General features: G+C 45.9%; 1 protein-coding gene across 2 annotated transcripts; it reads right to left on the bottom strand.

Moving 5' to 3' along the window:
• Nucleotides 1-5,010: 5,010 nt before the first annotated feature.
• On the bottom strand, nucleotides 5,011-22,654 carry DMBX1 (diencephalon/mesencephalon homeobox 1). Of its 2 annotated transcripts, XM_048945895.1 has the most exons (5): nucleotides 22,496-22,654; nucleotides 11,208-11,373; nucleotides 7,678-7,856; nucleotides 5,881-6,235; nucleotides 5,011-5,411 (listed from the first exon to the last, which is right to left on the bottom strand). In XM_048945895.1, exons 1-5 carry the CDS (start codon nucleotides 22,652-22,654, stop codon nucleotides 5,011-5,013), a joined length of 1,260 nt encoding a protein of 419 aa, XP_048801852.1. The 2 variants fall into 2 exon arrangements, with proteins under 2 accessions (XP_048801852.1, XP_048801853.1); XM_048945896.1 differs by lacking the exon at nucleotides 22,496-22,654 and having other exon boundaries at nucleotides 7,678-7,873; nucleotides 11,210-11,361.
• Between the last annotated feature and the right edge of the window lie 906 nt (nucleotides 22,655-23,560).

The raw sequence follows: 23,560 nt of genomic DNA, 5'->3' as shown, positions 1-23,560 counted from the left end.
TATCAGAATAAATAAATATGATACAAGTTTGAGTTCCTCAATAGTGAATTCTAAAGCACAAGTTCTTACACTACAGCTCAATTTTACAGCAATCTGTACAGTATATCACTTTGTTTTCCTTTTTGTTTTCCTTTAGAAGCCTTTGTTCCTTTGCAAGATAGGTTTGACACACAAACACGTTTACACACTGGAGCTAACTGTATACCTTGGGTCAGAACAGCAAAAAGATTGATTGCCTCCTGGCACGAGGAAAGAAACAAAAAGTAGTTTTCTTTTGCACAGACACACCTAAATTTCTCCAGCATGAGACAGACCTGCTCAGTAACTAGAACAGTTTTAAAAGGCTTTGGCCATTTGTAGGGCAGCAGATGCGCTACGAGTTTTGTTTGTGTCTTTCTCAGCTTTTGCAGAAGGCTTTTAGCCTGGAGCCCAGACTGCTCCAGAAATAAAAATAAATTATACAATTCTGTTAATATAGGACAGATTTTTTATTCTTTGCAAATTAATGTTAGGACTAAATTTTGTTTGAAATCAGTGCAATTGTTCCACCGCGGCATCGGAGCAGTTCAAAGCAGTGTTGGTGTCTTACTTTAAAATCATAGAATCACAGAATGGGTTGGGTTGAAAGGAACCTCAAAGATCATCTAAATCCACCTGCCATTAACAGTGTTGCCAACCACTAATGCAGGCACCAGATGAGACTGCCCAGAGTCCCATCCAACCTGGCCTTCAACACCTCCAGTGACAAGGCATCTGCAGCTTCTTGGTAGCTTCTTCTGAAACAGGAAAGATTTCATAACCTGGGACATATCTGAACTTACAGGTCCCAGTGGCACAATCAGTGTTGGCATTAATCAGAACCTTCATCACAGAGAGGCATCCATTTATGAAAGAGGTGACATCGGCAGCTTGGCTTGTATATCCCTTCCTCAAGTATCTCCTACAAACCAGGGACAACATGACCATCACTGTCCACATAGCTGGGGATGAAACAGTGCATCTGAGAGGTCTGGAAAGCAAAGGATGTTTCATCATCACTGGGCTGATTTGGGACATGGCGAGAATCCACACATTTATTTTTGTTTGTTTGTTTGTTCATGCTTTGCTGGATTATTTTTTTTTTTCTTATTGGAACAATCTTTTTCTAACCTTCTATCATGAGTTTGTATTGAAAGCAGATCTACTTAGAGAAATAGCTTTTTTCACTCAATAGTAAACACAGGAGGTGTATTGCATTGCTCTGGGACAGACTGTAAAAAATCAGCAAGGGGTACATGGAGGAGTAAGGAAGGAGGGATAGAAAAATCAACACAGCTTGTAAAAACCAGCAGGAAATTTCTGTAATTGAATTTTTTAAGCCTAATTGAGTTATGTTTCATAGCTACTGTAATTAAACTAATAGAATATGGTAGATTTGAATTTACATTTCCTCTCTACAGAGGTTTGTTTAATCCTTTTCATGTGAACTCTTCAGAAGTATCCTGAAGTTGCTCTAAGTTGTCGTGCCAATGGAAATACCATGCATGGCACATGGGACAGAAACAGATCCCTCTGTGTCCATCTGCCCTGGCTGCAGTGGTAACAGAGTCCTGGAGCTGCTAGAATTCCTTGTTACAAAATGCCCCAGTGAGGAAAGAGATGCAGGGAGCAATCCATTTGTTGAGGGCTATTTTTATGTTTGGGAGCATTTTTTTATTACCTGCACATTAAGTGATGATTTTTGATGGGGGAAGTGGAGGAAAAACTTGCATTGCTCTTTGTTCCTGTATAGGAACAAAGGATAAAGGGTAAAACATAAAGGATATTTCCCTTTGTTTGATGTAAAAAGAAAAATAATGTAAAAAGGGAAAAAAAGCATTTTTTTTTCTTCCTCCCAGCATCATTACCGGTATTTCTCCTGCACCACTTCAATACCTCTTTCATTTTATTAATACATATCAGACTTCTCTTGCAGAGCAGGAGAAATTTTGCTGCAAACTCTTACCCTGAATATCATGACTTGTTTTCTCATGGGCCCTTACGCTGAATGGACCGTGGTTAAAACCCCTACAAATTCAATAAGCAAGGGCTGAAGCCATGGCTGGTTCACCAAGGAAAGGAAGTGGATCAGATCTCTGCAGGGACAGCAAGGGGAGGGAATCCTCTTTCTGTTCTCTGAGACTCCATCAAAAGATTCCCAAATAGCTCGGAAAGGACAGGGAACAAGCAGACCTCACCTTCACCATCAGCAGTCTGGGGAGGTTTGCATCTGTCCTTTTCACTCAATAATGTTTTCAGGCTTTTAAAATGTGAAGAGGAATGACAGACACAGTACCATTCCCCTCAGTCTTTCCACTGTATATACTATATACTATATATAGCCCTGAATTGGTTGGGGAGTTGCTCTTTATATATATATATATATATTTCTATTTTTTTTCCAAATTCCCAGAGGCATTAAAACAATTTGCAGGAAAGGGTCTGTTTTGACAGATAATTCTTTGCAGAAGTTGTACAAGCTGGGAGCCTGAATTCTTTCTTTTCGTGCTTCCAAATCAGTTTTTGCATTATGCGTAAGCTTACTCTCGTTATGGAAGTTTTAGTTAATTTTGGCCATAAGAAAATAAAAATGAAAAAAAATTGGGATTAAATATTTTGGTGGGCTTATATAGATTTGAAGCAATGGTATGTGTTGTTGTTTTTTCTTTTTGTTCTCCTGTTATTTTTAAATATTAGGCAATTTAATCCCAATTCAGGATAATCTCAACATAAGAAATGTGATCTGTCTACACCAGATGGAGGCAGATGAGCAGGGAGATCCCATGGAAAGGCTGCATCTGCCCCGGTGACAAAAAGGCGGGTTTATGGCTTTTTGTAGAAGGGGAGGACAAAAATGAAAGCTTTGTTCTGATGTCCCTGGTTTGGTTGACAGGTGCCCAGTGCTACCGATGTGAAAGCTGGGATGTTCAAGGGATCTTTCTGCAGACAGTAAATGCGCTTTGATGGTTTTAATTTAATTGGAGTCCTTTGAAAATGGCAGCCAAAAATTGACGACCTACAAATACATTTGGTTTTGGCAAAGCATAGAATTCTGCAGCGATCTGACAAAGTCAGGAAAGCTGAACAAGGAAAGAAAGGCCCAAAATGAAGCATTTGGCAGAGCAGAACTATTTAGGGAAGATGTTCCATTTACCTTGGAAGTTTGTGCAGTCAATGAGCTGCCCCTCCCTTTCTTGCAACAATTTTAAGAGGGATAAGGTATCATTTCCCACCAAATCTGGCTATTCTTGTGTCTCAGTTTAAGGGATTTAGATGCTTTTTTAAGATGTATTATTGGAGTTGAAAACACTCCTTCTCTTTCCCCCTCATGTTTAAAGAGGTAACAACCTACGGTTTCTGCCTTAGTATGAAGTGAGGCAGGAGCAAGAGGGTGTGTAGGCTGCGCACACGTTGCCTCTACATTTCTTCTTTAAATCAAGTAGGGACCAGATGATGGCCTGCAGTGAATTAGCCCATCTCTGCTGCGTGTTAGCGGCAGACCTGGCTGACACCCTTTGGATTCCAACCTAGTACCTGCCACAGAGCCAGTCTGCATTTTTGGTCCTAGGCAATATTAGATTAGATCTGGGTTTCCTCCCTCCCTTCTGCCTGGTGCGGTGAGTTCAAAGCATTTATTTGGTTTGGGGAAAAAAAAAAAGGAGTCCTATGGGTTGGCAGAGAGGTTGCTTCTCAAGAAGGAAAAGCACTTGGGGTGGATTACTAAAATGAAGGGTCATTCCAGAGAAATAAGGCCAAAACTGGGGACTGAAATCACTTTGCATTTGGTGAGTTTTGGTTACTTGAGGACCTTGTACTTTTGGCGAGTGTGTCTACTCCTTGCTGCAGAGAACAGAAAGCCCCCGATTACCACCTCGCTTGGCCTCCAGCATTTTTCATTTGTCACATTCTCACTTGCTAACCAGGGTCTGAAGCTGCACAGCTTGAGGGTAGAATTTGGTGATTGGAGCGTTTTTCTAAGAACAGCTTGCATTAATCGTGGTTTTGTCAAGGAACCATATAATTCATGGTGTATGAACGCAGTGGGAGTTCATACAAAGTTTTTATTGTTCTCTGTTGCCGAAGCTAGACCAAAATGCTCTCCAAAAAGAAAACCCCATAATTTGTAAATAGGGGAGTTTACACTTCACTGAAGACCAAAGAGGAAACAATCAAGTCAAAAGTAATCACGTGATTTTGGCTTTCATTTTTTCTCCCCAGCCAGCAGCATTTGGCCAGTATTTTGTCCTCTGACTGTGAACAAGTGCTATTAGACAGTAAAGGAAAAAACGCTTGCCTTTTTGGAAGTGCTTAAACAGGAAATTCACCGTTGCATCATTTCCTGGCTGCTATAATATCAGCGTTAGCAGAGAAGAGCGAAGTAGAGCAGTGAATTGCATAATGGTTTTTCTTTGCTCTAAGCACCATTAAGACTCTGAACCCAAGAAGAGCAACTAGCTGTGAGCTGAGGTTGGGAGCGTGGCTGATTTGTGACTTTGGGACTAGCTACCAAAACTGAGAGAAAGGGGAATAAAAGCAAAAGAGGGCACAGTTCTGTAACACTGACAGTAACACATGGGCAGTGGGTGCTTTCAACATTGTAAACTATGTACAAGACAAAGCAAGACTCTTTGTTTTCCCAAAGAATGCATCGACAACAAAAGAGGGTGTATATAACACAGTTGGCACATTATTGTGGGGTTGAGGTGAGGGGGCTCTTTCTGAATGTTATCTCTCAGCAGTCCAAAGGGACAGTTCATCTGTCTTAACACACATCTTCTCCCCCTTCCTCCTTAAATATTTAAAGAAGACCAAGCCAGTAGCAATGTCTGATGCAATTGTGTTGCTAGTAAGACATTAATAAATGCAAAGTTTTCCCTGATAGGGAGCACCTTACTCCAGGAAGAGATGAGGGTGGAAGGGATTCCAGGAGTGACATGTCTGGTGCCAACCTCTGGTGCATCTTCTTATGGGCAATGGTGGCCCATCTGGCAGTCAGTTGGGTAGGGTATCAAGCCCAAGGGATGCTGCATGCTGCTTTGCCCGGAGCCTTAGGTTCTCAATACTTGTTGTTTTACTGTTCAGGCTTGGAAGAGAGCTGGAGGCCTGCAGGATGGGTGAGGACCAGACCTGCTGAGCATGGGAGAGCGATTGGTAGTACGACTGACAGTGCAGGGAGCTCAGAGGCGCCATGTTGACATTCATGCCCAAGTAGGGCATGGCAGATGGTGTCCCCATTTCGAAGGAGGAGTAATGGACCAAGTTGTTGGTAGCTGCCATGTGCTGGCGGAATTGCTCCTGCAGGCGGAAGAGGCTCAGGGGTGAGGAGGAGTAGGAGTGAGTTTGAGCCAGGCCACTGCTGGATGAAGGAGTCACAGTCGCGCTGATGGGAGACTCTGCATCAGGAAACAGAGGGAACGGAGATTATTTTGGCAGGCTGGATGTGGGTGCTGGTCTGCACCTAGTAGGGTTCAGACTGCAGCAAGGTCTTCTCTTGTGCAGCCAGGTTGCAAAAGAGAAGAGTTGTGTTAGCACAGAAAGGCTAAAACGCATGTCCATTCCAAGCATCTTATTTCCTAGAAATGGAGTTGACATCTTTGCTGTGGCTTTCTGACTCTTAATGGACACTGTTCTCTCCAGGTTGTAATCTGAGCAGAAGGCCTTTATTCTTTCTGCCATTCTGCTTCAATAGATATCATGCCCACCATGGGACACATTTAGCGCTGGGGACAAGAAGACAAGTCTGGACAGCCTACAAGCAAGCGCCCAAACCATAGGGAAAAAGGGTGAATACCCAACTACCAGCATCCCCTTTGGAAACATCAAGGACCCAATCCCAATTACCACCAAGATTCTGCCCCTCACCTGCTTTTGGGCTTGCTCTCTTGCAGTTCAAAGCCTTGCCGTCCACACCATGGCTCTTGTCCACTTTAGCCTCATCCAAGGTGCTCTTAAACTCCTCCTCTCTGTCAGTCTGGTCCTCGGGCGCCGACTCACTGGCTGACTGCTCTGACAGGGTTAGGTTGAGGTCCGTGCTCACCTCACTTGGGAGGCTCTGGGTCTTCTCAGTGTCAGGTATTGTGGACTGGGTCTCCAGCACCGGTGGTTCTGTCTTCCCCTCACTGTGACTGCCTTCACAGTCCTTCTGCTTCTGCAGCTGCTCCTTCTGCAGGCTACGCTGCTTCTTCCGGAATTTGGCCCTTCGGTTCTTGAACCAAACCTTCAATGTCACAAATAGTAAAGGGGAAAAATGTTGAAAATCACACATAATGCCAAATTCAGCATCATTCAGTAGGGCATCTTCAGGAGACTCCCACGTATGAGATACTGCAATACCACTGTGCCCAAACCTCATTCATCTTTGTTGTATCTTAACCTTTTGTTAATGCTTCTATGAGTCGCACAATAAATATATCGAAAAACATCAGTCATTATGTGTTGCTTTTTTTTAAGTCACCTCATTGTTTTGTTTCATTTTCTCTAAATTGATCAGGTTGTTGCATCCAATCAGAATGTCTTGTAGTTTTGTTTGTTTACACTACACTGAAAAGTGCTCCAAATGGTGATTGCTAAAGTCATTCTGAGTGCATCAAAACTACAGAGGAGACAGTCAAAGTAAGTCATTATGATCATAAGTCATTACAGGTAGAGGCTGGTATCTTGAAAGTGAATCTAGGGAAGGGAAGGGAGAACCCACGTTCCTTTAACTAGAATCAGTAGACCTGGAAGAAGTATGTTTGTAAATATTGTTACTGGGTTTTTTTGGTTGGTTAGATGAAGAAACAGAAATCATGAAGGTCAAAATAGCTTGACATTCGTATAAAATAATTATTTTTTCCACTGTTTATCCCCAGTGAGGAGCTTGCTATTTTGTCTTGTCAATGCAAGCGCCATTCCACCAGCAGGTTATGAAGCAAGTTGCACAAGTTAGTCCTTAAAATAAATAAATAAATAAAGCCTTGGCCTGAGATGTTACAGTTATTGACACTGGTGGAAAAGAGCAGATGGAATTACTTGGGTTTCTGCTGCTCTGAGAAAGCCAGAAAAGCCTTACAAATAAATAAATAAGTAGACTTCTGTTGATGTTTCTAAAATTTTCCCCAAAGAAATGCGAAAGAACAGATGAAAACCAGTGTGCACTTCAGTCAACCCTAAATTGAAAAAATACGGCTGGGATTTAGAATTTCTTTAGCATATGTTGTGACCTCAGTTGAATGGTTTAGGAGTTGGGGCTCTTTTTTTCGTTTGGTTGTTTTTTCTCTCTCTTCACTGATAATTGTATTTGCCATGAAATATTTTGTTACATTGGGAGTATATTGAAAGATCTGGGTTCATTGTGAGAGGGAAAGGAGAAATGGTTTTAAACTAATAGAGGAGAGAATTGGATGGGATATAAGGGAAAAGTGTTTTACAATTAGGGTGGTGAGGCACTGGCCCAAGTAGCTTAGAGAGGTGGTGGATGCCTCATCCCTGGAGATACTCAAGGTCAGACTGGATCGGGCTCTGAGCACCTGATGGAGCTATAGGTGTTCCTGTTTGCTGCAGGGGAGTTGAACCAGATGGCCTTTAAAGGTTCCTTCAAGCTCAAACAATTCTATAATTCTGTAACCCCAGTACATTCATTTAATCATCCCCACTCACAAACCCACATAACAGCAGTACCTGGACTCTGGCTTCAGGCAGATTTGTGCACATAGCCAGCCGCTCTCTCATCACTACATCTGGATAGTGTGTCTTCTGGAAGGTCTTCTCCAGTGCCTCCAGCTGTTGGGCAGTGAAGGCCGTACGGCTTCGCCTTTGTTTGCGGTGCTGGGATCCATAACGTGCCTCCAAAATGATGTCTTGAAATGTACAGCCGTTGGAAGACAAGAAAAGTGGCCAATTTAATTATTGGAATTTGTATGCTGACATTTGAATGAAGCACTTGCTAACAGCAGATGAGCCAACACAATGGTGTTTTGATGGGCTCTAGATCTAATAAAACCCACGCATGCTTTTTGCTGGTTAGTTGAGGTGTCTGAGGAGGTAAAACCTGGGACTAGAAAGCTTCTTCTGGAGCAGAAACCTACTTGTATCACAGCTGTGGGAACTATTGAGACTCCTGATCTAAATTAGATTGAAATAAGCCAGTATCACTGGGGTGGAACATGAAGGTACGCAGCCCTCAATGTGGCCTAGACCTCTTAAGGCTCTTTCATTAAGAAACACATTTGAAAATAAGGTGTGTGGATTCCCTGTGCCAACTGGGAGAGGAATCCAACACTGTGTGTCATGCTCTCCTTGAAGCCGTGGGCAGAGCTTTGATAGGCTTCAATGCTGCCATGATGTGGTGTGCTGATCAGTGGGAAGAGTCCATACAGCTCAAACTAAGCTTTCCCAAGCCTGTTTTGTTGGCTGTAGCTGCACTAGAAGATATACACCTTCCAAGAAACCAGGCTGAGCTCGCTATTCTGTAGTGCCTTGTGTGTTGCTCACTGTAGTCTTCAAGGCATGACACTAGAAAGCCGTCCTGGGCTCCAGTTCAGGAAAGCACTTAAGCCCATGTGCTTTTGTGTTTAGCTTGAAGGCACGTGCTTTATTGAGTGTGGACACACTCCAGCATCTGGGGTAGAAAAGGCAGCCAGGAACCCAACCCAGCCCTGCTGACTGCAAGCCTAGAGCTCATGTGCTGAGCCCATCTTGGTGGAGGAGCTGCTAAGAGGGTTTGACGTTGCAAACTGCGCTCACAGAATTGAGAGCAGAGAAGAAATTCAGGCTGGGGGAAATCTGAGGCCCACATTTAAGGGTTATTATTTTACCACAGGCGTTACTATTGCACAACAGTTGGTGGGAGTAGAAAGATCTTAAATCAACGAAAATAAGTTATTTTAGAATGAAAAATAAATCCCTGTATTTCTCAAGTTGGGACATGTTGTGCTGCAGTGCTGGAATGAAATAGTCTGGCAAGAGGTTTGCTCTCAAAGAGGAAAATGCAGAAAGAGCTTTAGCGGTGTCTGGTATCATTTTTAATTCAGTTAAGAATGTGACTTCCAGTAGAAGAGAGGGATAAACACACTAGAAAACAACCTACCAGGGAGAAAAATCAGCATTATCAATGTGAGGAGCCAGATGATGGCTCTCGCTGCTGCTTGTGCTTTTGTCATGAGTATCGTGGCATGAATGTAAACAGTAAAAGAAAACCTGCTGTCGGGCCAGCCCTAGAACCACACAGCTGGGTTCCAAATATGTCAGCTAACGAGCGTAGCGAATCAGCCCTGCACTGCTTGAGCATTCCTCTTCCCAGCTTCCAGCTGTTTCATTCTAGGTCAGCATTTGCTGCGCCTTTCTGGGTTATTGCCAAAGCAGTGTGGGTTTGGCAACCTGGAAAAGACTTGACTGGGGCAAAGGGCTTCGGCCAAATGCAGTATGGCCCTGGGTGTGTACAAGAGACCTTTGTGTTCAAGGTATCCAAGCTCTTGGGTAATTGAAACTGGTAAAAGCTGCCACTTTGGAGGCAATGACGTGAAGTTGGAGCTGCTCCTAAATGTTTTACAAAGCTAACAATTGTGTTTCAAGAAGAAGAAAGCAGGAGAAAGGACGCTGGTTTAACACCCTACCTGGAGGCTGCAATACTCCCGAATTTCTAGAGCAGTGTTAGACCAGCCAGCTCCCCAGGGGCAGCAGCTCATGCATTAAGTTTGGCCACTCCAACGAGAGCTAACCAGCAATTATTTTAATGTTTTAACTATGTTTTCAGGCTTTGTGCAAGAAGAATATAAATTGCAGGTGAGGCCTTGCAGTTACAATCAGAAACCTCTGTTTTTTGACTTAAGGTCGTTTGCTTTTGTGCTGCTTTATTCTGACTGTCCCTAGAAGGCAAATGAGATCTATAACCCTGCACTGAAAGATATTCAGAAGTAACAGAATGTGAAGCAACTGCAAAGGAACCAGCTCATAGGTATGTAATGCGTTTCTTCTACCAAAGATAAGCAGACAAGGAGGCTGCAGGATTTAATTCAGAAAGGCTTCCAGGTGGGATATTAATTTTAAAGATAAGAGGTTGGAAGACCAATTGAATCCCCCAGTCAACAATACCAGAAGAGCTTTTTATTTCATCTTTTTATCTCCCTCTTTTACCCTAGTTAAGGTAAAAACAGTAAGTCCTCCATCCTGTAGTGTAAAAGATAACAGGTGATGACAAAAATCTTTGATAAAATACTTGCATCTAGGAAAGGGGCACCTTGAGACCAAGGTCTGGGAGGCACATTGTAGGTTTGGGGTCATCCACTCCCACGTGATTAGAGAATCATCTATGTGCTGGAACGGTTAGGCCAGGAGAGAATGGGTGACCAGGACAAGCAAACTGCACATTTGTCCTCATTTTGAAGTAATAGAGACAGGTTCAGTCTCCTCTCTACTTTGAATCCCTTTTTTTGACTCCCAGTTCTGCCCTATGGCCTCCCAGAGATCCCATAGGCTACAGTGAGTGGCTCAAGGAATCATTTTGAGGCGGCCACTACTAGCATTTCCTTCAGCAGATGGATAAGGGAAATTTACTGCTGAGAAGACTTGAGTGGTTCACTGGTACAGACCAAGACCTTCACCACCTTGACTACATGGCATACTCATTTGAGTGGACTGTCCTGAAAATTCACCTTTTTTTAAATTTCCTCAATATATCAGACAGCTGCAAAGCTTGCTTAAAGCAGATGGGCAATTTTTATGTGGTCAGGGAAGATGATCTATTCTGGAAAGGGCTCTGGAGTTGCACAGCAAAGTGACAACTTTAGCTTCAGCATACTACTGCAATGCTTCTGCATCTCTCCTGTTGTCAGATCTGGTCTGCCACACCACATCCCAGTTTGTGACCAGAGTGCTAATTTGGCTGCTGTTGGTCATTTGAACTGCAGAAGACTTTGATGATCTCAGCCGGATTTGGGTGCCTACGGTAGGCTGAAAAGCTGAGTGGATGGGTTTACCTTCCCATAGTACAAGTAAATATCCAGGTCTCTATCAAATATTTTTGAACAGTTTCCCTCTACCAAAACATAAAATATTATGCAGACTTTGCACTCCCTTTTAGATGGGACTCACATCAAATGGGAAAACAGGTCAAGCCAAGGGTTTGTGTTCCCTGCTGAGAAAGAGTTCTGCAAGGTGCAAGAATCAAGGGCTTTTCCCATGGAAGGGCAAAAGCCGTGGGTTGTTCTTACCAGCCAGTCTCTCTGCCAGGGTGAGGGCGTGCACTGAGGGCCGGTAGTCGGGCGCGTGCTGTGCTTGCTGGGCTGCCTGCTGGTGCAGGTTGTACATGGCGCTCAGTGAGTTCATGGCATGCAGGGAGTATCCGTTCACCCCATAGTGCTGCATGGCGACATCAACCTGCAAAACAGCAGCCAGATCTTTGGAAGCATTGATCCCAAACTCATTCTCAACTTTGCAATGCCTGCAGGTTTGGGGACAGGTGCTCCTAGAACGCAGTTGACACCAATCCGGCTGCCGAACTTAGAGATCAACATCTGTCTGTATCCTACACATGATATGCAGAAGGGATTTTTAAGCGTTGTTACACACATACCATAATAAAAGAAATCATATTATCATTGCTTTTAACGAACCGATCCAGCTCCATCACAGAATCAGCTGAATGTTTCTTCCTATCATTGCCTACAGTGGGCTGTTCCACAGGCCCTTTGCTAAAATGTCAAACTATGTTTTCTATCTGAACCTACTCACGTGTAATTTATTTCCACCCATTTTCCTTAAGGTTCTTCATGACAAAACCCAAATGATAGGAGGAAAAAGAAAAAAGAAAAAAAAGCATGTGGTGTAAAGGAAAATAAACCTGTAGCTTAATAGGGCCAAAAATGTTGCTGCTAAAGAGGGAGTTAAGGTTTGCAATAAATACTGAAGACTCATAGCTCAACAGCAAAGAAATTATTTGAAAATAAACAAATGCCCTTTTTTTCCACGGTGGGCTCTGCAAGAAACTTCGAGCTGCTTTTCCTAACATGCCATCTATAAAACTGAGCTAACATTGATCCCAAAAGCTGAGTGATGCTACATTCACCCACATTATGAATGACGGAGGGCCTCTGGGATATCATTTCTGTAGCTCATGAGCCATCAGAAAGGAAGTTGTGAAACATTTGCCTCAAAAGAAAATTTCAAAAAATTCCATTTACACCATCATCTGGAAAGTCAGTGTCATGAATGGGCATTGAGAGAAAAAAACCTCGTCTGCATGAGCTGAAGGAAAGCAGGCAGGATGTGTAGGCAACCTCTTAGGAAACATTTCTGATCATTGATCATTGGATCATTGGTGGCAGCTAACTTGACTCCCGCCATTTTAGGAGGACCGTGATGCAGTAAATAGCAATCATGTTAGGATGGAAAATTATGTGCTGCTCTTTTTCAGCACTGAGGACTCTTTAACCTATTGAAAGTACTGGCAGACGATTTTATTATCAACAGATGATTTATTGAATAACGCATCTAAAGGGTCCTGATACATATGTTGAGGAAAGTGGGGGAAAAAATGACATCAGATCTGTCCTGTATTAACAAATCCAGGCAATTCTGAATTCATTTTCAGAATATTTCAATTCAAAAGCTTAACCCAAGCTCATTTAAAAAAAAAAACAACAAAAAAAACCACCCCAAAACAAAACAATTGGTTCACCTTATCAAGGTTTTATTCATTCCAGTGGGAGAGAAAACCAAAGCTGCTCCGAGCTGAGTCACTGCGACAATGGATGTTTTTTTTGATGGTTGGACTGGATGATCTCGGAGGTCTTTTCTAATCTTAATGGCTCTATGATTCTATATTTGGTACAAATGCTGACCTAAACACAAGGATGCAACAGCCCTGTGCTAATTGAGGGAAGACTTAAGCCATGCCAGAACTGTTTGGTTGTTCTCTAAGTTGAGGGCCTTCCTGTGGCCACCGGAAGACAAGTTCCATCACCTGAGAGGGGGAAGGTCAGACTGGAGCTTGTGGCACATCCCCAACACAGATATTTCTACAGAATCCACACTGGGGCTCAGTCTGGTCAGGAAATACATGGGAAGCCAAGAGGCTTTGGCTCCCCAGCTCACAGAAATGCCTTTTTAATTCTTAATCCCATTGTACATTCAGAAAAAAGAACAGAAGGGGAATTTTCCCGTATCATCAATGCTGGAGGGCACTGCAGTGGTGTGCCTTCCAGCTTCCACTGGAACTGTTGCTCCAGGGAGATTGCAGGTTATCTGGACCATAGAAGACTGCCGGAAAGGAAGTTGTGGTGAGATGGGGGTCAGCCTCTTCTCCCAGGTAGGAGTGATAGGACAAGAAAGAAAGGCCTCAGGTCATGCCAGGAGATGCTCAGGTTGAATATTAGGAAACACTTAGGGAAGAGTGGTGATGCACTGGCACAGGCTGCCTAAGGAGGTGGTTGAGTCACCGTGCCTGGAGGTGTTCAAGGATGTACATGTAGATGCGGTTCCAAGGAGCGTGATTTAGTGGGCAGCACTGGTGGTATGTGGACATCTTAGATGTTTTTTTCCAGCCTTAATGATTCTATGGTTCTATATCATACACTTACTGTGTGATACAGTTTGAACTCATAGGCAACGTCAACTGAGATAGAAAACAGCTCCCATTTAATCGTCAGCTCTGAGCACACTCCAACCTCAATAAATTAAATATTTAAAAGACATCATATAGCATTTTTTTTAATGGAGAAAGCCATTCATCAAGCCACCGCTGTGTTTCACAAGCTGTCGAATAGTGCTTACACTGGTTAAAACAATCTTTATATTTCATTAAGCAACCAAATAAGCTGATCCCTCCCCACTGGCTGTATAGATGGTTTTAATTTCCAGAATCTGCAAATGCATCTTTTATGTGTCTGGATGGTTGGAAGGCCCGGGAGGAGGCTGAGTGCAGCCACCTGCATGTTGCATTTTGTCTGATGTTGTAGGAGAAACTCCCTGCTCCTCTCCTTTTAAGCCCAGTGTCACCAGCCCAGTCCCAAAAAACTCCTCTGTTACTGCTGCTTAATTTGATGCAAAGCAATGTGCAAATTTATGACTGGGGATGGGAACTCTGCAATCCTTGAGCACTCCCACTATTCCCTTCCCAACATTAGCCCCAGAAGCCTCAAATTCCCATGAAGTCATAGCATGAGTGGTGTGATTTTTTGCAGTTAATGTAGCGTATAGGGGAAATTTGGCTCTGAACGTCAGTATTGTCAAACACAGTGGTGTCATCTGACTTTGGCTTCTCAATTTGTATAAAATTCTTGCAAATCCCCTACTTAACCATTCATAAGGTTGAACATAGGCAGATCATTCTGTCCTGAAACAAGATACAAAGAGGAGAAAACCACCCGCTTCCTTTCCAGGTGAAAACTCCTATTCCTGTTGGCTTGTGTTTCTGTATGCATTGAGTTGAAACAGTCTGAAAAGAAATTTTTAAGTTGATATTGAACTGTTCTGCAAAACGCCTTGTGACAAAACAGCAGTATCTTTCCCCTCTAAAGGGGAAAAAAGAGATAATAATACTACTACTACTACTAATAATAATAATAAAGACCTAGAGCTGTACTAATCTCACTCAAGAATTTGGGTTGAAGGACATTTTCTGCTTGCTGCTCTCCTCATTCACCCCCTTGTTCCCCCATCAATATGTCACCAGTCAGTCTCTGGCTTTGCACGCCAGCTGCACGTGAGGCATTCAACAAAAATACACAACTGACAAAACTTGTTAGGTCAGAAATGTATCGATTGCTGCAGCCCAAGTGTCACGGTGCTGGCCTCAGAGCTCGCATCAATGCCGCAGAGCCTCCCCGTGCTGAGCTGTGCTGAGTGAGGACATCCATGGCAGCTTGGCTGTAAGAGCAGAGTAATGCCGAACCAGTACAGCTTTTGCTTCTGTGTGTTATCCTGGAATAAATAGCTCTTACTCCTTTCTTCCTCTACACGAACGTAACTGGGTCTACAGGGAAGGATTTTCTTCTACAGTTCATTCTGGCCAGTTTTCCCAGGCAAGAGTGGAAAATGCCAGGGGTGAGATATTTGCCCTTCCCAAGGAAATGATATTGGAACGGAGAGACCTGAGATTGGGAGTAAGATGCTTTGCCAGGGCTGTGTGCCATTTTCACTTTTCTCTGCAATTGGCTCCTCTTGATACTGAGCCATCCCAAGCTCTAGAAAGTACTGAGACCAAACTTCAAACCTCCCTGCATCAGGTGAGTTGGAACTGGATGATCTTTGGGGTCCCTTCTAATCTAAGCCATTCTAAGTTTCTAAACTGACAGACCTACACGGGATCCTCAGATACCATCATGAAGAATGGGGTAATAAAACCTATAAGGCACAGGTTGCCCAGTGAGGTGGTGGATGCCCCATCCCTGGAGACATCCAAGGTCAGGTTGGATGGGGCTCTGAGCACCTGATGGAGCTGTAGGTGTCCCTGATCATTGCAGGGGAGTTGGACAGGATGGCCTTAAAGGGTTCCTTCCAGCTCCAGTAATTCTATGACTCTATGATAAGGAAGACAAAACTTTTCTTGGAAGGGTCAGGAACAGGATGCTGGAGCTGTAATTTAACTGATGGACATTGTGGGGTGTTCTCATTTCATTACATCTTTCCAAAAATTGGGGAGCGCTGGAGTGTGCAAGGGCTTCTTTATATAGAAAGAAACAAACTGTGCCATACAAGTGACATCTGGATTTTGACAGCTCATTGGTGGAATTGGGTTTCAACACCATTGTTCATTTCTGATGAAAAGAGAAGAGCCAGAGATGTGTGTGAGGTTTGGAAGAGTTCTGCGCTGCATCGGGTCTGTGCCAGGAAGCAAGATGCTGCTTGGGAATGGAAAAAACACTTGGGAAAATAAAACAAGAAGAAGAAGAAAAAAGTAAAGATATGGAAAAACAGCCTGGTGTTTACAGGGAACCTATGCCTTGTTGTTGGCATTTGGGTCCTGTAGGTGACAGCAATACAGGAGCAGCCTTGCCATGTAAAAGCAAAGTTGCAGTCTTGCAGCCCGGCAAATCTGCTCAGTCAATGCGAATTCCTGCTTGCATTCTCTTTGCCAAGCACGGGAATCTGGTCACTATTAACAGGGGAGAACAGAAAACAGTTTGTGCTGACAGTGTCCCCATTATTACTGCTGGCAATAAGCCTCATCAAAACCGAAGTCATGACAAAATATTCCCCCCCCTCCGAGGGCTGCTCTGCTTTATGATTTCACGCTCTGAGTCCTTACTCAGAAACACTTCAAATCAGCAAGATGGATAACAAATCTCTGCCCCTGCGTATCTGACAGCACGGGGAAAGAGGCTCCATCCATAGGCAGACAGATGTTTTATATGTACTTGGTGCTAAATGAGTTACATGCCTACGAGGTTCTGAACAAATGGTCCTTGCAAGAGGTTTTCTTCAATCTTGTTTTTTTTTATATCCCTAAATCTTTGTATAACGGTCCAAAATCATGTAAGATAATAACCAGCGTGCCATAAATCAGTTTTGTGCCTCACATGAGGTCGTTCCCTCAGACATTCAGTAATCTCACCTTTGTAGGGGATGAAATATAAATAATTTCCAGTACTGCAACACATCATATTTTCCCATTCAAACGTCAAGCCCGAGACCAATATGCACCATAAAACCACCCTTCCAAAGGGCTGAAATCAAGGGAGTGAGAACAGCTCTCAAAAAATAGAAAAAAAAAATAATCAAGATTCCCCCATTTCTAAAGCACTGGTGATATTTTTACATCTGTTCAAATTCTTGGATTGAAACACCGTTAATTCTAAGCGTGGAGTGAGATCTTAATTACATCTGGTCTGTCTGGACAAATCACGGACCAACAAAAGCAAAACTGGACTTATTAGGTTTGTAGGTTTTCGAAACCAAGTCTGAGAGCATCCTGCTGGGATGGGGAAGTTTTAGGGCTCACAGGACTTGGGGATGTGAGCGGCCGAGAGCCAAGCCTGGCTGCAGCAGGAACGCTCATTGGTCACTGGGACTTTTATTTAAGGCTTTTGGGAAATCGCTTTCCCCCCTTCCTAGATATCAGCACCAAGTGATTGATTAGACAGATCCTGGCTAAGGAATTTCCAGGGTCTGTGCTTTGCGAAAGCGTGCTTTGAAGGGCAGCCTCTCCCGGTCAAAAATAAAAGATAACAAAATGAAATAAAAAAAGAAACACCTTCACTATCCCTGTTTTTGAGTCAGGCACAGTTTTTAAGGCTTGGACCCCAGTGACGTGCAGCACAGGGACAAGACTGGGATGGCTAAGCATCACCGTGCTGCTCACAGTGCTTGCAGATCAGCTCTGTTGGAGGAATTCAATAAGAGAGCCTGTAATTCGTGTTGAAGCAAAAACACTTTCCTGAGTAAATAAGCTCACAATACGAACACCTCTACTTTCAGGATTTCATTCTGCTTCCAGCTCAATCAACAGCAAAAAAATAAAATAAAATGAAATAATAATTAAAAAAAAATCACATTTTTAGGCGATTTCTTCTGATGAGCGCTGCGGTGAGAAAGGAACTCTGCAGCCCACCCAGCACCGAGGATGGGGGCACACACAGCCCTGTGCTGTGCCCGTGGATGTCAGCACTGCACAGAGCTGGGCTCCAACAGACTGCACCACTTGCACCTCTCAACCCATCCCTGCCTCCATCCTGCCCTGAGCCCAGCCGTGGGGTAACCCTGAGGATGCTGAATTCACCAACAGCTTGAAGTGTTTGACTTGGCTGTTTGTATGAGGGAAAAAAAAGTCCTTTCCCCCTTACCTCTTCCAAAACAAGCATGTTTCTGGCTCCGTTGTATTTGTATGAGGGTTGTCTGGCTCAGCTCTTCCTCTCACTGTCCTGAAAATGGTTTTGCTCAAGAGGCACCATTTTGTCTGCCTTGAAGTTGGCAAAGTTGATTTTCCAAACCTGACAATGAGGGAGACCCAGAGATTCCAAAGTGCTTTCAAGACTCCTGGCAGCACCAGGGGATGCGATGTCCTGGAGGTTCCTGCCCATCATGGGGTGAGGGACACATCGTGTCCCTTCTGCTCTCACTCAAGGCAGAAGATAGGGACAAACACCTACCGTCGCTGCTCATCCACTGACCCCTAGGTTCTGGGTGTTAAATTGAGAGCAGATGGCCACTGCACCTTTGTGACATGCAGCAAGTTCGTGCTTCATTGTAGTTTGCCCCATTTGGCACAAAAATGACTTTTCTAGATGCTTTTCCAGCAGCAAGGTTGGCTATAAGGCAAAATGACAGACAAATCAAATGATGAGGGATGTGGTTTGGTGCTCTTGGTGGTGATGGTTTGGCAGTTGGACTAGGTGATCTTAGTGGTCTTTTCCAACCTCAATGATTCTATGATTATAATAATCCTGAAAGGCACCTCCAGCGAGTCACACAATTCCAGGGCATTTACCTTAAAAGAATAAGGCAAATGTTTTGAGTTTTCATCCTTTACAAGGATAACAACGCTAACATTCCTCCTTCCACTGAAAAAACCCTCTACTTCCACACCAGGACTTTGCACAGGCTGGGGGGAGATGTGTCCCCCTCAAAGCATCAATGTGACTCATCCCTTCCTGTAAGCTCTTGGCTGCACGCATGGAGCTGAGCACAGCTGCCAAGGTAAGCGGCACGATTTGCCCACCAGCAGGTGATCTGAACCCATAGGACAGGCAGAGCAGCTGAATGCCCAAGCACCCTCTTCCCATAAAACACTTTGCAAGTTGTCATCGGGGCGGATTAAAGCAGCGTTCCCCCAAGCAGTGTTTGCTCTGGCTGCGATCTCTCCCTAAGGAGCCGTGCAGCAGCTACCAGGAGGAAACCACGTCTGTGCCGTGGCCCACCCACAGCCCTGGCTGCAAGTGCTGCTCAGCCCCGTTCCCACTCCCTCCCTCTTTTGGGGACCTTTCCCTTCCCACGGGCCGTGGCTGTGCTTTGGAACTCATAAAAGAAGGGCCTGATCCCAAACCCAGTGGAGTCAACAGAAATAAGAAATAATCAATCCCAGCAGCTTTTGGGCTGGCACAGGCTGGAGGCAAAAGGCTAAGGATTTTGAGCAATCCTGTTGCACTGTGAATTAATAGCGATACATATATGGCTGCATTTCAGAATTTTCCACGTGTTGCAGCAAGCGTGTTTCAATGTGTTACCCCAAAGTAAGGTAATTATCAGTAGCTTTGTAGAATTAGGAAATTTGGGCTCTCCGTGTTCTTAATGTTTTGCACTTAATGCTTTTGTCAGATGAAGCTGTAAGTGTCTCTGTTCTGACGCGGGCGCTAGAACTCAGTGCCAAATCTCAGCTGACATCCATCAGTGAGCTGAGTTTGGGATGCCCCTGAGAATTCTCTGACCCAATGTACCTGCAGGCTTAAAGTATGCTGCTTCAAGCTGAAGCATTGCCCTACCACAGCAATAACCACACCACGGAGAGCTGCGTCCCACACCCTTCCTGCAGCATCTCTGCTTTGGCAGAGCAGGCAATGGGGATGACACAGAGGAATGGTGTCCTGCTCCTTCTCACTTCCTTTCTTTAGGATGCCCTCTTTCTCAGCAGAACTCCCTCTTTTTAAAGGAGAAATTCACTGCACAAGGAGCAAAACCCTCTGTATTCACTCAACTCAGGACTACATTGCTTCTCCCCGACCTGCAGGAGCTGCTCTGCTCCTTTGGTGCAGGTAGAAGCAGCAGCAACACAGAGAACATCCCAATTGCCTATTGAGTTATCTTTAAATTATCAGGAAAAGCTGGAAAGCCTCTCTACCTGCTTCCATTCAACAACTTTGGACATGTTTGCACGGAATACGTTGGTGAAATTTAATGCAACCTCTCATCAGTTGTGGGGTTGCAGAGTTGAAGCCGCTCACAGTCCTTCAGGAATTTTCTGCTCTCTGTTAAGTACCCATATGGAAAAACTAAGCTTAGAAACACCATCCAAAAGCCAAAGGGCTGTCCCACACGGAGACATGGGACAACTGTGTCTGAGTGAATTGGCCAGGGCTCAGAAAGGGGATGAAAAGAGGCAGGAATGGCTCGAAAAGGTGGGGAAGGGGATGCTAGCGGTCATCCTACAGACACTGCTCAACGACACCCGAAGGACAACCTCTGCCGGGAGCAGATTTCCCCCCTCATTTGCTTTGTGCTGCCGGGCAGAGGTGTGAGGAGAGAAAAGCCCCTCCAGCTCTGCATTTGGGGAAAGCGGGAGGCGACTGCAGACAAAACTGTTATCCATTAACATCCAATTATCACTTGGTCCAAGCCATTAATTATAAATCAGCCTCCTAATTGGGATAATTAGCTCTCTGCTACTTAATGTAGTATGACTGATGCGTTTGGAAAGAAGGTAATCACTCCATTTGTTTAGCGTTAGGAGAACAAATCCAACTCACACGGTTTAATTTCAGCTTTAACCCCTCCTCATACCCCCTCTCCCCCCCTTCCTCCCCCCCCCAACAGCAACACGAAGCTCTCACCGCAGCCCCATTCATTGTCCGGGGGTCGCTGGGAGGGGTGCACGCAGCCTCGAGGGGTTGGGGCCGGGGCTGGGTGGGTTAATTGCAAAGAGTTAATTGGAGGGGACGAGGTTGAGTCCCGGTGGGACCCACAGGTGCGACAGTTCCGGAGGAAGAGGGGAGCACAGCAGCCCCCCCCTCCCGCGGAGCAGCTTCGCGTTTGACACCCGTTTAAAAGAGAGCGGAAAAAACTTTGCTCCTCGCTAATTTTCTTCTCTTTCTTCTTCCCCCACCCCCAAGCCCCACGTCCCCGAGAAGTCTCATTAATGCCGGCTGCTCGGCGAGCCGCCGATGGCTGCGGGACATGATTAGATATTTATTACTGTCATTTACATGGAAAACTTGAGCTAACCAAGTGGAACTGGAGGGGGCCGCCGGAGGGGACGGGATGAGGCCGAGAGGGGAAGATTATTATTATTATTTTTCTTAATTTTTTTTTTTTTTTCTCCCCCCGGCATTGAACACAGCCGGAGCCCGACCCGCCGGAGCACCCCCACAGCGGGATGAGAGCTGCGGGGCTGAGCCCACCGCGCTCCAACGCTTTGGTTGCGCTTTTCGTTTCAGAAGGGGATCGAGCAAGGCCCGCATCCCATCGGGACAAAGCGGATTTTCCCCCTTTGGGCTGTCGGGCGGGTTGAGACCGAGACGATCCCGGAGGATAACGGGGATTTGGGCCGGGATGCGCTGAGCCGGGTCGCTCTAAAGCTGGAAGGGATGCCTCCGAACTGCGCGTCTGCCTGGAAATCAACGGGAACGGCAGCGGAGGAACGCTCGGGGGGTGGGGAGCACATGGCTCCTGGCGGGGCGCTTCCATGGAAAGGAAAAAAAGGAAAATAGAAATAATAATAATAACAATAAAAAGGACTGTCGCAGCAAACCTCGGTGTTAAAGCGCATCTCCCTCGAAAAGGGGACTTCTCAGAGCGTTTTTCCTGGAGCGCTTCGTTTTGCCTGCAGAAAGGAGCCCGTGTCACCCCATCCTCGGGCGGGACCCCCACCCCGGTGAGGTCCCTCGCTCTCTACGTGTCCCTGTCACGGTGGCCGCGGTTCCGATGTCCCCGCAGCATATCCGAACGCGGACTTCCTCCCCCCCCGCCCTCCCCGAGCCGTTATCCCATGGCCCGAGGGGCGGCTCTGGCGGAGATGTATGAGATCTCAGGCGGTAAAAATATGCATGCTGCTCCCCGTTTGGTCAGCCCCGTAATGGAGGTGTAAATAGGTTTCGACTGCGGAGCCCTTCATTCATCAACCCAGCCTGACAGCGCAGGGCCGGGATTTATGTACCTCTAAGAGTGAGAGCGGGGAAAGGACACCCCCCCCCCCCCCCCTTCCCCAGATCTCTGGGGGCCAGCGCCCAAACTTTTGCCCAACCTTACGAGGTTTATGGGGGAGAGAAGAGGATGATTTCCCATAGAAGCATATCGTAGCGCTGCGGAGTTTCGACGCTGCCCCTTTTTTGCTTAACTTCAGCGGCACCAGGAAGAAACCCCGCGGCCCCCGCACCCCACGCCGGGATGCACCGCTCCGTCCCGGCCCGCTCTCACTCACCGATGCTTTCCCCGCCCGGCGGCTGCGCCGTTTGTTAAAACATCGTTATGTAAATGCGAGAAAGTTGCTCTTCCCGGATCGTGGCAAACGAAGGATGCGCACCCCCCACCCGTTCCTTCCCGGCTGCCAAAACGCGCACCGCCGTCCCCGACCGCAGCGCGGCCCAGCGCCCAGACTTGTTTTTTTTTTTTTTTTTTTTCATCTTTTTTTTCTTTTCTTTAAGAAAGCACGATATGCTCCAAAGAGAGGAAAACAAAAAGAGAGAAAATACGCACCCGGGGCAATGGGACTTGCGCTGCGTTTCCTCTTCTCGCGGTGCGCGCGTCCCCGCGAACTCTCCCACGGAGGAACTTCCCTCCATCGCACCCAGTCACCCTCAAACTCTCCTTGTTTCCCCCACGGAACCCATTCGGATGGCTGTTGGGATCTTACCTGGGGCGGCGGCGAAGCCTCTCCGCCCGCAGTGGGAGCGGGGACACTCGTGGGGAGCGGGCGCGGCGCGGCGCCCCGTCCCGCCCTACTCCATCCGCCCGCGTTTCCTCCGCGCTGCCTCCGCGCCCGGCGGAGCTGCCATCTACCGGGAGGCAGCATTGAAGAAGGATTTTTAAAAGGAGCTTCAGAACGACCCGGGAGCTACCCAGAAGGATTTTCAATGGTCCTCCACCCTGTCAATCAAAACGGGGCTGCTGATAGATTCCCCCCCCCCCACACACCCCTTGCCTTTCCCCCTCTAACCTCCCCCCTCTCTCCCCCCAGCACTTCTTACCAGTCGTTTACTCCAAACCGAGGTGTAAACGCCTAATTAAATCTCTGGGAGCGGACGGGATGCTGCTGGAGGGAGGAGGGTTGAACCCGAGGGTGGGGGGCTGATGGGGTCCGTAAGGCATAGGGGATGGAACCTGTGCCCCGCTCCCTGTTTAACAGCACGTCCTGAAGTTTTCCTCTCCCCGATAATGTCCGGCGTTAATCACCGAGCTGCTCCCGGCCCCCTCCCGTACCCCTTTTTTGAAACGGGACGGATGAAAGTGGGGACAATGCGAGGAGCCCTAGGGCTGGGAGCGGCTCGGCGAGGAGAGGGAAAGCAAAGAAAGAGGAGGCGAGAGGGGGACACTTTAATAGGGAAGAGACAACCACTAAACCACCCTGATTTATTTTTGTTTTATATGTACATCTATACGGACACCCTAAATATTTTTTCGGGACATAAAAATATGAAACCCTTCTTTTTCTTTCTTTTTTTTTTTAATTTTTTTTTTTTTTTTAATTTCTTCTCCCCCCCCTCCTTTCCCTTTTCCCTTCCTTCCTTTTTTTTCCTTTCCTTCCCCTTTTCTTTCCCTCTCTGCGGGATCTCCGCAGGTACCCCCGTCCAAGCGGCCGGGCTGGGATCTGGCAGAGCCCACTAGCTGCAGCCGTGGCTCTATTTGCTTTTCAGCTTTGCCATGCCTTCGCAGCAGAAAGAGCAGTTTAAAGCCTTTAGAGAGATTGCTAATAGATGCC

This window comes from Lagopus muta, chromosome 5 (assembly GCF_023343835.1).
Source record: "Lagopus muta isolate bLagMut1 chromosome 5, bLagMut1 primary, whole genome shotgun sequence".
Taxonomy (NCBI): Eukaryota; Metazoa; Chordata; class Aves; order Galliformes; family Phasianidae; genus Lagopus; species Lagopus muta.
The sequence above is the reverse complement of the archived record's forward strand: the minus strand, read 5'-3'. Positions and strand labels throughout refer to the sequence as shown.

Excerpts from the sequence above, each read along its gene's own strand:
- DMBX1 (XM_048945895.1), bottom strand. The coding sequence starts at position 22,654 with ATGCTGCCTCCCGGTAGATGGCAGCTCCGCCGGGCGCGGAGGCAGCGC. Across the intron at positions 11,374-22,495 it reads AGGCTTCGCCGCCGCCCCAG|GTTGATGTCGCCATGCAGCA; the intron begins GTAAGATCCCAA and ends GCTGTTTTGCAG. Across the intron at positions 5,412-5,880 it reads GAGAGCAAGCCCAAAAGCAG|AGTCTCCCATCAGCGCGACT; the intron begins GTGAGGGGCAGA and ends TTCCTGATGCAG.